General features: G+C 40.9%; 1 protein-coding gene across 7 annotated transcripts in view; it reads right to left on the bottom strand.

The window, feature by feature from the left end:
* esrrga (estrogen-related receptor gamma a) overlaps positions 1-14,075 on the bottom strand; it is a 184,250-nt gene that overhangs the window by 7,768 nt on the left and 162,407 nt on the right. For all 7 annotated transcript variants that reach the window (XM_067592714.1, XM_067592696.1, XM_067592705.1 and 4 more), the window contains 2 exons: positions 3,780-3,886; positions 3,532-3,694 (listed from right to left, as the gene is read on the bottom strand). In XM_067592714.1, the coding sequence (XP_067448815.1) occupies positions 3,532-3,694; positions 3,780-3,886 (270 nt within the window). The remainder of the gene's footprint in view (positions 1-3,531; positions 3,695-3,779; positions 3,887-14,075) is intronic.

Below are 14,075 nucleotides of genomic sequence, written 5' to 3' on the forward strand. Positions count from 1 at the left end.
TTACTTTCTCCACTCTCTCTTTTAGGGTCACTTTTATATCAACATCTTGGGGGCTTCTGCTGGAAAGTGTTGATATGTGTGTTAAATGTAACTGGTGGATTCAAATAAAGCATTTTTTTGTAGAGGAGCCTGTTATGTGAAGTGTTTTTATTTGTCTGCCAGCTTCGGCCTTTAGTGTAGAATACATGATGATTTGTGATCCAACCAAATACTTCTCACAGTGTATTTCTTATACACATAGATGCTCACACCATCCACACGCACAGAAGTTGAATACATGTAAAGTAGACAGTGACAAACTGTGGCATAGAGAGCATAAACTTACACTAATGTTCACTAAACGGCAAGTGAAACACAAAAATTATACTTTGTAGACAGAAAAATGTGACACACTTTGCACACACAATCGAATACACAGGGCTGGATCTATAGAGAGTAATGCATGTATCAGTATGCAGGACCAGACCAGTCAGTGGCTTTGTTCTATAGGGATCAATAGAAAACTCAGCTTCTATTGGTTCTCAAATGTTCTACTTTTTCCTGGTTTAAAAAAGAGTGGGTGGCCGACTCATACTTTACTGCTTGATGATATTTAGCTAAGAGAGCAGTAATAGTGACGGAAGAGGAAAATATATTATCTAAATTACCTAAATTAATATTTTTATTAGGACACACAGGACATACAATTTAATCTACATAGAAAATAGACTACTGTTTTGCTAATCTATTTTTAGTCAGTAAAAAAAAGTATAATCATCAAAAATTTCAGTCCAAATATTTTTCTGCCCCTTGTAAAGCATCTATGAAAACATAATACAAAATGTGTACTGTATTTACTGTAAAGTAACAAGAAGAAATGGCACACAATGTACTAAATGTACAAATTATTGAGTATTAATGTTGATCAAACTCCCTTCTCCTCTTTACTTTATTTGATTTCTGAAAAGCGGTTTCCTAAATTTCAGCCTATCATGAGCATAAGTTAAACAAAAGTTTAATGAGTTTCACACTGTTTTTGATTAATATTGTGTGTTTAGTATTTAAGACGGTAGACATGGCTGCTGCCTGTGCAGTGACCCACAGTACACTCACAAGTAAAACAGCAGACGTTAATGAGCACGAGCACATTCGGCTGTTAAAACACACGTGTTAACATGGAACACAATGCACACATGCACATGAATTTATGCACAAACACACAAACACACACACACACGCCTCCTGTTTCCCATGGCTAGTTTAGCTGTCTTTACATGTGGGGCACGTTTGCTAACATTTCTTAAGGCTTGGCTTCATTAATGCAGACGATTAGCATCCTGTGAATTAATTAGTGTCAGTGCCCTTCAAAATGCTAATGCTAGCATTCTGTTGTCTTGAAAAGCAGTTAGAGAGTCTGGGCAATGATGCAAAGTTCTTATTTGGACATCAGCTGTTTCGATTTCAATCAGCAGAAAGAAAGACTGTTTCAAATGTGACTTTTCTTTACAGTGAGATAGACTTTGGATAGAAAAATCACTCTCAGGATTTATCTGGATATTTTCTGAGTTCAATCAATGAATGTGACAAACTGGCAGCTTCAGAAAGAGTTCAGCAATATAAATGTATATTGTGGTAGAACATTTTGACTGTCAGTTAATCTGCTAACTCTCCAGCCTCACAGTGACGCTAACATTTATTCATGTTTAAAGTATCCTGATATTGTGATATTCCTAATATGTTACTTACAAGAATAATGACTATATACAGTGTAGGTACAACTGTGTCCTTTATGTATGCAAATGTGGCTGAATACAGTCCTATACAAAACCACCATCAACTCAGAAATGATGAGAGTTGGATCTAGAGCTTAAACAAGTTAATTTAAGTAATGAAATAAGTGGCAGTTATCTGCCAACTGATTAATTGTTTAAGTCATTTTCAAGTAAAAAAGCAAAACATTCTCTGGGTCCAGCTTCTCTTTGGTTCTTGACATCACTTTGGGACTTTTGGGCATTTGAACTATTTTCTGACATTTGATAGACTAACCGATTAATCTATTAATCTTGAAAATACTTGACAGATTAATTGATGGGGAAAATAACCATTATCAGCAGGTCTAGTTCAGCACCTCTCTGACTGAGTGACAACTAAAACTGAACAATGTAAGCTTAACAATGTTAGCATTTGTTGCAGGGCTCTTGCTTGATGTACCTAATAAAACTGTGTACTTTCTGTAACTTTGTCCAAAGAACCATACAATATTACTACTCTGTGACTGTTTTCACTAACTATTAATATTTACAAAGGTCATGAAATATTAACTTATCTTAAATTAACCTTGCAATGGTGGACAATATCTAACTTCACATTTATGCTTTTGAAATCTGTTGCACTGCAGTTTAAACCACTGTTTCTCTCTACCAGACGCCTGTTTGTCAAATAATTCATCATCGTCAGCATCACTGTGGTCCCGCTGGCCCGAACCAATGAGCTTTCTCAACTTTCAGTCAACAGCACCATCAAACACACACACACACACACACACACACACATCCAGTCAGCAGAGCCAAGACATTGATTGTCGCACATAACCCACAGGAAAACAATATGTCAATATTTTCTGCATGTGCATGGCACTATGTACTATATGTGTATGAGCAAGCTTTTAAGTACACACTGGTATTTATATGTTTAAGTGTGTGTTTGTATATATGTCAGAATGATGAAATTGGCATGTTTCAAAGTGTGTGAGTATTTGTGTGTGTGTCTATGTGAACGATTTGGGGTGTGTGTGTGTTGATGGTGGCAGAATCAGAACAAAAGGCCCCTCCCTCGCTATTCAAAGCTCTCCCATTGCATTCTCCCATTTAAACACATTGTATTGACAGCTCCCCCCTTGTAATTAAAGAGTACTGAAGAGCTGGCCGGCTTCCAAGACAAAGTTCAAAAGACGGGTCATGGGAGGAAGAAGGCGTGTGTGTGTGTGTGTGTGTGCGTGAGAGTGTGTGTGTGCGTGTGTGTGTCAGTCAGCTGTCGATGCAGCTGGACACATCAGAGAGGGGGCTTTATCGACAGACTTTGGGTTCTAATGATTTCACCTTATTTAACAGGCATCTGAAGAGACGACTATGCTAATTGTAAAAGGGATCGCCACTTTGTTTGGGGGTGTGAGGTGGGCTTCTGGTTGAAGATGAGTGTGAGTGTGTGTGTGTGTAAAATGATTTTAGGCATGTGTGACGATTAAAGTATGATGAGATGACTCTTAGTGGCTTTAACAGGCTTGACAATTGCAGATGTTGTTACAGAGTACGTTTCTCCGTGTGTGAAAGTACGCGTCATGTCATGTGTGTGTCATGTGTCGCAGTCGTGTGTGTGTGTGTGTGTGTGTCTGGATGCAGAGTATTGAAATCAGTCCTTTGATGGTTCAGCTTAAATGAGTCCCATGGGATTGGAGATTCCTTGGATTAACTCTTTCTCCACCAGTCATGTGCTCACACAAACGCAGATGTGCAGACGGACAAAAACATCAGCTGAGAGTGAAGAATTTCAAACCTGAGTTAGCCAAAGCAATGGCCTTGAGAGTGACAAATTCCTCCTTCTCTAGTTTCATAGTTTTGTATTTCTTGACTAGCTGAAGGATGGCATTGTTCAGGTCCAGAAGTCCAGCCAGCTTTGACTGGTCCTCGTCCATTATGTAGTCCTCAGCATACACCAACTAAAGAGAAACACAGCAAATAAATGTAAGTACACTGACATATTTAAGGAGAACAAGAAACAAACATAAAGCCAAAGACACTGACCTTGTCTTCGAAAGACAGTGAGCGGTACACGACACGCAGGATCAAGATCTCCATCCATGCGCTTTGCAGTAGACTCATCTGATCTGCCAAAGACAGCGTAGAGAAACCTGGCAAAGATTGAGAAGAAAAGCAAGAGAAAGAATCGTTAATTCAGATTTTTAGCTCTAAAACTGTTTGAAAAGAGGTAAGCTGTTTTTTGTTTTGCTGTAAAGAAAATGAGCTGAAAAGCAACGTCTAATGTTATATCCTGTATGTCATAAACAAGTTGGAAAATATGTGTTGGTCTATTCTTGTGAAATATGTGTCTTTTATTGTTTGGTAATGACAAATATTTATCAATACCGTTTCTCATAATCACTTGTGCTGGTAAAGTAACTGAACATAAAGTAAAACTAAGGAATTCAAGAGGAACAAAATGAAGGAAAAAGAGACTAAAGCTTGTTTTGAAGTGGACAGGGTCAAAAACGGCTCTCTTCCCTAACCCTCCCTCCATCCATTCAGCTGACCAGGGGACTCCTCCTTCTTCTCATCTCCCTCTCTCCCCTGCGCCCAGGGCTGTTCTCCTGGGAAAGGCAGGCCTTATCTCCCCCTGACACAACCTCCATGGATCAATGCTGGTCATCGCGGCTGCGCCTCTCAAACACACACACACGCACGCACACACACACTAATTGCTGCTATGGCCTCAAAACTCCTGCTTTCTTCAGTGTCAATCTATGTCTTTCTATTTGCCTACGTCTATATCTGTCTGTCTCTCCAATCGCGATCCGTGCGTTTTTATCTGTCAGTATCTGTCTACGACCGACCATCTGTGTGTCTGATTCTGGCTTCACTATTTCTCCATCCGTCTTGATACATCTCAGTCTTGTTTGGTTTCACATTTCTACTAGTCGCCTTTCGTTTGCTCTTTTGTCTTGTTTATCTTCACTTCCTGTATTAGACATTGCTTTCCTTTGAAGATACCACACATAATGAAATGACCTTTGTATCATTATTTCTTCATTTCATATGGTTCGATTATATTTTTACTTGAACCGGTCTCTCGCTTGTAGTCTCTCCCTCTCTGTGTTTCTATCTCTCTGTCTGTCTATCTCTTTAATGGAACACCTGCCCACTCACACCTTTCCTCACAGCTGTCCTCTCCTCACACACCTGTCCATTCACACCTGCCTGTCTGCCTATATGTGAGTGTGTGTGTGTGTGTGTGCAAGCCTTCATAGACAGTGGCCCATGTGAGCACACCTGTCAGACCTTGCCGCAGCCCTCCGTTGTGTGTTTGTGTGTGTTTTGGAGGAGCATCCTGCCAGGAGGAGCACGCAGATGAGAAGGAAGATATTTCTTCAACAACATCTGCTGCGATGAGACTCCTCTTGAGATGGTAGGCTGTGTGTGAGAGTGTGTGTGTGTGTGTGTGTGTGCCTGTGCGTTAGGGCCTCTTATCTCTCCGTGTGTTGATGGGTAATGGCAGGCGTCTCATTATGTCCAGGTTGCAGGCTATTGTTATTTGTAATGTGCTCTAATGCATTCTATCTACAACTGTTAACATCTTCAACACACACACACACACACACACACACACCTGCAGATAGACACATCTGTGGGCACTGCAGCACACACACATATCACTTATGCATAGACATAAATGCATAGGAACACACTGGAATGAATCCAAATGTGTATGATTGATACACACACACACGCACACACACGGCACAGTGAAGGGAGCAGTATCGTTGCCAACTGGCAGTGTCTTCTTCTACTTAATGAAATCATCAGAAGGGATTAGAGGTGAATTTCTTAAGGGGGTCTTCATGCACATACAGTCACACGCACACACACATCTCATATACAGAGGCAGATGTCTTTAGGGGATCCTTGGGACTTCACCACTCATCATGGGCAGGGGAAATAAGCGTTGGCATTGCTAAAATTAACACACACACACACACACACACACACACACCGACACACAGAGTCGCAGAAACACAAATACACAAGTTCACGCAAGGTAAAAAAAAAAATGTTATCAAAAAACATGTCTGCATGACTGGCTGTTTGTAAATTTGCACATACACCCTATCAACAAATCTCCTTCCTAATTACACATAAAATGCACACATATGTGCGCGCACACACACACACACACACACAAAGGAAACACCAATAATTAAAACCCCGTGATTAATTTATTGAGCTGAAAGTGCAGCTTTTCTTATTGAGGTACATGAATGATTTTTATCAGGATGCGGTTTGTGTGTGTACGTGTGTGTGTGTGTGTGTGCTTGTGTCTATGTGTGAATATGTGCATGCCTACAGTATATTGTGTATTTGAATGTGCATAATTGTATTGTGAGCGTGCTGGCTTGTTGTTTCATCAGCATGTTTGTATTCTGTGTGTATGCATACATTCCCATACATAATGTTTCTGTGAATCTCTGCATGTGTGTCTCTATCTGTGTGTACTTCTGCATGTTTGTGTGTGTGTGTGTGTGTGTGTATGCGTGCCTCCCCGACCCCCTCTCCTCCCCACCAGCCTGTCTGCACCGTTCAGCCATCCAATGCCTCTTATCTGTCTGATTAATAGGCGGCCGGCTTCAGGACAAATTAATTAACAGATAACGCCATCTCTCCCTTCTTCCCTTCCTCCATTCCTCCCCTCCTTCTCATGAAGCGATCGATACAGCAGAAGAAAAGAAACATCAATGGGAATTTAGTGCTGATGATGGAGAGAGAGAGGTATTGATGGAGAGAGAGACAGAGAGCACGAGAAAGAGTGAGATGGAGGAGAGAAGAAAGTAAAAGGGGAAGGGGTGGGGGTTTAGGTAATGGAGGGAGGGGTGGAGACCTTTCTTTCATACCTGTGATTTCACTTGACAAAGGTTCCTTATTTGGCTCTAATTACATTTACTTTCTGCCCATTGTTGATAAGGCATCTTACTATGTGTGGAAGTACGACTGTGTGTGTGTGTGTGTGTGTGTGTATTTTTTTGAGCCTGTGTGCTGTTAACTATGGTGATGGTGGGCTGAGCTGAATGAACAGTAAAGTACCATGAAGTTTAAAGCTCTGGATATATGCTTACTTCTGGCTTGTTGCTTTTTTCTTATGAGCAGGTCTTAGTTGTTAGTTTACCCTTTTCTCAGGGTTAACTGAAGTACGGAATACTTTATATTTTACACATTTTTTTTTCCAAAGGCACAGACAAGTCTTCTATTTTTTCACATCTGCTCTGCTGTCTACATTAAATATCTAAACAAAAATACCATCTAACTGAATTCAAATATGGCCTGTTGTGTGCACAGGGCCAGTTGCATTAAAGAGGGGAATCTACAGCCTCTAGCCTCTCCTCTTCTGTGCTCTCTTTTTCCCTGATGTGAGAGTGTGAACGTGTCACCATGTCTCCTAAAAATTACCTTTATATACCACTAACCTGCAAGATTTTTTATTTACGCAATGAGACAATATTGTAATGAATGGATCTACAGAGAAGCAAAATGGTCATATATGAAACGAATCTAAAACATGCTGGATAGAAATGTAACACTTCCTGGACTGGATCTGTTGCCAATGAAAATAACCCAGGCAACATTTATGCTTCCTCCCATTTGGTAAAACCATTCAGTAATATATTTAGGTTTTGGCGACAGGGTTGGATGTTAATTCTGTTTTTACCAAACACAAGTGTGTACATAATGTTTGATAAGGAGTAGGGGGCGCATGAGGTCAAGTTAATGATCTCTATCTATATATGTGTTTGTGTGTGTACTTGTGTTTGGGCGTGTCTGCTAAAATATGAGTGCACTCGATTGTACTGTATCTATGAAGGTGCAGAGAAAGAGAGTGTGCGTAGGTATGTGTGTGTGTGTGTGTGAGTGTATGTGTGTGTGCCATACAGTACATTGGCCTGACAGAAAGAGGCTGCAGTGCAGTCATGCAGACTTAACCTCCACTGCTTGCTCTCGCGCTCTCTTTCTTTTTTTCTCTTCCCTTTGCTCTATCAGATACACACATAAAGACAAACACACAAACACACGTCGATTCCCCAGCCACCCTGCGGCCTGTTTGTCTGCCAAATGAGTCCTGACTGCACGTTTACACCGGAGACCGCACAACAGTCTGGCACAGACATACACACACACAGGATAGCCCTCTCTCACGCCCCAGTTGCTGCACAGACACACACAAACACACATATCCAGGAGGCCTATATTTGTTTTCTTGTGGTTACAGGGCAAATGGGAACCAGTGAGAGCCGATTGTGATGCTCATAAGTACCTGCTCACTTGTGTGTGTACAGTTTGTGGCATTTGTGAGGATATTTCTATGTGCACGTGAGTCTGTGTTATAGTGTCTATGTACATCTGCTATAACTGATGAATCAAAGAAGGCTATTCTGTGCCTGTGTGTGTGTGCATTAATGTGACAGGTGTGAAAACTGGCTGCAATACTGATCTAGTCCCAGTTATTAACACACGACTTGTCTTAACATACTATCACTGAAGAGAAAAACAGGATTCTGACTTTTAGTAGACATTTGGATGTTATTTCCTCTGGAAAGTTTGTGTATCTGATGCCAAAAACACTGACATGAATAACAAAGAAATAATAAACACACACAAAAAAAGATATTTTCACTGACAACACCTCTTTCATTGTTGGATTGGTTCAATTTCCTTTCCTGCATTGGAGCTGACAGCACACAAGGAAGAGAGAGAGAGGGTCCCAGTGAGAATGTGTGTTTACATGGTCATGGTGCTGCCAGCAGAGAAGCAGGTTAACTCAGAGTTACTGGACTACATTTGATCTGAATGAACCAACTACCCACTGAACCTAGCGTGAGACTGTAGCTTGGACAGAATAGGCAAATAGCACCGGGGCAGTCTGTCTCGCATTGTGTGTACTAGTGAAATTTGTACCTCCAAAGCACTTCACAAGCTGAGTAGTTATTGGTGGTGTTACATATTAAGTCAGTGTCACCCAGCATGAGGGTTTAGGCTCTGGGTTTTATAAAACATTAACTGGCCAGTAGCTTTATAGACATGGAAATGATTTGGCTTCTTTGTCATATTATATCTCAACCACAGGTTACCTTTTAAATCTGCTTTGAAGCTGCTTTTAGTGGTTTTGCCTGCCTCTATATATTAGAGAGAGTATTTGAGTGGACATTTAAAAAAAATAAAACATGCATGTTCAATCTTACCCTCAAATAACCATATTTCAGCCATGTTTTCTTTGCTTTTACGGTGTGTTTATGTTTGTGAAAAGCTGACATGGTAGCTGTAATTTGCAATTATAGCCCTAAACAAATATTATGAATACATATGGTGGTCCATCTGCATACTTGTAGTGGGCCTCGCACACTTTGAGCACCTGCTTACTCTGTCACCAATGACACTGTGCTCTGTCCTATATGATCATGGCCTCGGGACACGTTTAACAAGAAACTTCTCAGTCTGTCTCAACAATGTAACAGCAAAGATTCACAAACTCAAGAGAGTAAGAATAAGCTTCACACATTGTCACAGAAATGTAACACAATGCAGCAAAATTGAATTCACACTAACCACTCTTAGGGAATCTAGATGTGTACCGTAGGAGAAAGAATACTGTCGTTTCAGGAGAAAGGATTTTAAAAGCGGTATTTCCTTCAGTCAGGAATGATAACTGTGTTGTAAACTGTTTTATGATTGTAGTTGAGAGGAGAACAGAGGATTGTCTATGTGCAGCGTGTACACGTATTGTGTTCTGCAGGGGACAGATTTAAGTCTCCTGGCCCACTGAGATAGAGATTGCATTAGGACACGTGAAGTTTCCAGCAGTTACCAGCACATCGCTGCCCTGCATGTGTGTGTCTGTTTGTTCTGTATGCGCTGTGTTACATGGCTCCAGTGCTCTCTCTCTCATACCACTTTCTGTACATGTTTGTGTTTAAATTTGTTTTACTGGGCACATTGTTGCATGCTGTGTAACGCAAGTGCTCCCTTGTGATGCTTTTTCAGGGTATGTTTGAGTGTGTGTTTCTGTGTGTGTCTGCGTGCACACCTCAAACTGTTTTGTACCATACGGCCAGACGCCAGCCCAAATGAACACAGACCCCCTGTGATGGCTTTGGCCATGCTGAAACAACACACACAAGATCCACACACACACACACACACACACATACACACACACACATCCACCAGCTGACCCAATTACACAGAGATGCGCAACGAGATGGAAACAAATCTACCCAGAGAACCAGCTAATTTAGAAGGGCTTAAAGACACACTTACACATAGGACACACACACACTCTTATACACTTGTATACATACGTGTATTGACACTTTGCTCAATACAATACATAGAGATGATACTATATGAAAGTGCATTTCATAAATTGAGTTTTATCTTTCATTTTCAGAAAGATTACTATGCTTTGCTCTATCAAAATCCTACCAGTGTATCAGACCTGTGTGTCTGTCCCTCTTTCCACTAGTTTTGCTGCATGCACAGTGATATGTCTATCTCCACTGGGTGCATAAAGACTGAGGAAACTGAGGCCACTGAAAATGAACACTTCCCAATCAGGTGCTATAACCACTGTTGTATTTGAAACCACTTGCAGACCATCATGAACTGGGAGCCCGTAAATAGACCAGAAATCCTCTGCATTCTGGGATATTGAAGCTAATGTGCCGCTATGTTTTCTATACTCAGTGTCTTGTTGTTTGTATGTACCAAAAACAAGACAGTGAGTGATTGATTTTAGCATCTTTCCTCCATATGTCTCTCTTCTCAAAAATACAGTATTCAGTTCATGTTCTCACAGTATGAAATTTGTTCATATAAATTGTTGTCACTTCTATCTGGGTCAGGTTTTGGTCAGATTTTTTGTGTGTGTTCAGGTTAAGTTGAATTATTTAAAGTGAAAATAGAGTCCCTCAACAATTAAAGTCACTCTGCTTTGTTTACTTTGTTACATGATTTGGTGTTGCTTGTAATCTGAAACGGTCTTGTTGAAGACCAGTTTTAGGGTCAGGTTTGCTGATGGTTAATCTTATTTTATTGTAAAAAAAATAATGCCTGTTTGACTCAACCGTGTCTGCATTTGTTTTGAGTTATAGTCAAGTAATAATAGACAGTACGGACCGACGTTTTATTAACAAATATGGAATGAATCTGATACAAAATCAGTCATTTCTCTAACACACAAGCCTGCGTAATCACCTTCACCTTCATCCCCTCTCATATTGTTGGCCAAAATATCTTTTCTCTATTTCTTTACCCTTCCACCCTCCCCCTCTCCTTCAACCACATCCCCCATTTTTCTCTGTGCGGCCTCGGGGAGAGTGGAGCAGTCATAGGGTTGCGGTAGCCTCTAATCAGTGTGAACAGCCAGCTAATTACCAAACCCTCAGCCCTGGCTGACTGTTAATTGCATACATTAGACACCATCAGCAGCACTGCAAGATTAACACTTAAAATCTTCCCATTGCTGTAGTGGAGATGAGTGCTCTGTGAGTTTGTGTGTGTGTATGTGTGTGTGTGCGTGATAGGGAGAGACAGCAGAGGAGAGGAGGACTGTGTGTTGTATTCGCTGTGTGTGCATGTGTGGTGTGTGCTGCCTCTGTGGTTGCGGGTGCTAATATTTAACACTTAATTAGACCCAAAATGGAAACGTGGCAACACGGAGATGGTTGTCGAGTGTTGTAGCTGTTGCCGTGGCGGGGTTGCTTGGGTGGGGGCAGTCGATCGTCGAGGGCAACCCCAAGTCTCTGTGGAGACGGCAGATGGAGTGACATTAAGAGCATTGCAGTGGAGCTGTTTCAAATGATAAAATATCAATATTTACATTTTAATTACCCACTTCTAGCTCCACCAGGGCTGTGTCAAAGAGTGTGTGAGTGAGTGTGTGCAGGCATGTGCCAGTGCTAGCTCCACTGGGGCCATGTCTTCTTGACTCTATTGACTGTGTGACAATGTTCCGCTCTGCTTGAGAATTTATTAGAGAAATAAACCTTGTGTACAATAACTAATTTCTCTAGTTTCTGTTTTCTAGCATTGGTTTTCTTATCTTCCTTCTTAACTTTTTCTTTCACTCAATCTGTCCATCCTCCTTTCATCCTCTACCTCTGCATCCTGCCCTTCCCTCCAACAATACAATGCTGATGCAGGCAGGAATGACCACTTTGTGTGTGTGTGTGTGTGTGTGAGAGCATGTGCATGTGTGCAAAAATCTGTCAGGGGAATTAACCATGTGTACACACAACTGAGAAGCTTAGACACACCAACGCTCTCTGTCTCACTATCACACACACACAGACACTGCTGACAGACAGTTTTGCAGACAAAAAACAGACAACGAGAGTTGAAAAATGGTCAAAAAGGTGTTGGAAAAAAAGTAATCAGATATTAAGAATAAAGAGGACATAATGTGGATATTTGTTTGTCTAAAATTTCTGGGTCCTGGGATATTGGACTCAGTAAAATGCAGCCAGATTTGTTTTAAAGATATTTTGCCACTTACCCAAGAGCTTCGTCAGGAAACACACCAAGACACTGATTAGACCTTACATCAAAATCTATACCTCAGGGAAAGTCACAGCATGTCTGTGGTGTCATGAGACACACAAAGAACGAGTCCCTCTTTGTTGGCAATACTGTGCACCACATCCAAATTTTAAGGATTTCATCACCACAATTTCTCTACATGGAAATGGTGAAAAAGAGAGCTCTGTCTATCTATTTATCTATCTATCTATCTTTCTATCTGTCTATATCTAGTCTGTGATGAATTCATTTTCCCAGCTTGTTCAATTAACTGGGTTGTGACAGTCTATTGATCTCTCGTCGGATTACCTTTTCAGAACAATATCCTGCGATAACATATTCTCCTGAAAAGACAAAATCCATAGTCCAAGCATCATCAAATGGGATGCTCTGCTATCTAGACCCTTGGGCAGGACGCAGCTTTTATTGTCAAATTGGACAAAAGATGATGAAATAAAATTCTTTAATATCAACTTTATCTTCTCTATCACTGTCACAAACATCATTTTGCACGAAAAATTCAAAGAGACAGATTTGTGGGCAGTTTCTACATTTTTGTAGAAACTGTTCAACAATTGTTTTTTCTTTGCTAGAACACTATTGATATATGAATGAAAAATTTGCTGATTGTGGCTTTAAAACAAAACCCAATGGTCTCTGTCCCGGCCAGGTGTCTGTATATGAGATTATGAGGCTGTGTTGATTCTATCTTCCTAATCCCCCGTAGCTTTCCATAGAGAGAACCGTAGAAACTCCACAGGGATTAATTTACCATTCACAGATTAGAGATATGGTCTCAAATATCATCATCCAGGACAAGCATTGAGGGTTCAACAACAGAGGAATGAAGAGAGAGAGAGACAGACTGAGAGAAAGACAGAATGCACGAATGCACACAGAGAAACAGCCTTCTTCCCTACAGCATCATGCCTTAATGTCCTAGCTCGAAGACAAGAACATTAGACCTCATTCCACCTCCTCATCTGGGCCTGAAAAAGCCTGGGCTGAAAATCTTAATTAATTGTCCAATAGTGCTGCGGGGTCATTATGCATTGCAATAAAGAAGCGTGTAATTATGAGATTTAACAGCCATTACCAAGGCCAGGAACTCATATGTCATCATCAGCAACCAAGCCAATGGTTTGGTACGGCTGTGTGTGTGGCTTGATGGACAGCACACACACATGCACAATGCACACACTTGCATACTGTTTGTAGATATTGTTCATGTAGATATGTAGCATTTAGATGCACAAGAGAAATGTGTCTGCTCTCATAAGGGCACACAAACAGTTGTAGGTACATACACGTGTATGCAGACAAAATAGAGGGACACAAACTGGAAAACTGGAAAATGTGCATACAGGCAAGCCCGCCCACACACACACACACACACAAAGAGACACACATACACTCACACACATCCCCATCAGTCTGACCCAGACAATAAGGCAGCCAGCTGTGATAGCAGCCTGCAGATGAAACATCCCATCAAGATTAAATAGACACAAAAATACACGCATTATTACTGCTGTGTGTGTTTTGTGTGTACATGTGAATGCACGATGAAGCACTGAGACTACAGCTCATGGTCCTTTGCCACATAGCAGGTGGGAAGTGACACACGTATATAGGGATGTATTGCTGCATGCACACACACACACACACACACACACACACACACACACAGAGTTTTCAATGTAGATCTTTGAATATCTAAAAATAAGAAATAAGTCAACAGTTGAGAGTGAACACAATTAAGTT

This window comes from Thunnus thynnus, chromosome 1 (assembly GCF_963924715.1).
Source record: "Thunnus thynnus chromosome 1, fThuThy2.1, whole genome shotgun sequence".
In the NCBI taxonomy this organism is placed as follows: Eukaryota; Metazoa; Chordata; class Actinopteri; order Scombriformes; family Scombridae; genus Thunnus; species Thunnus thynnus.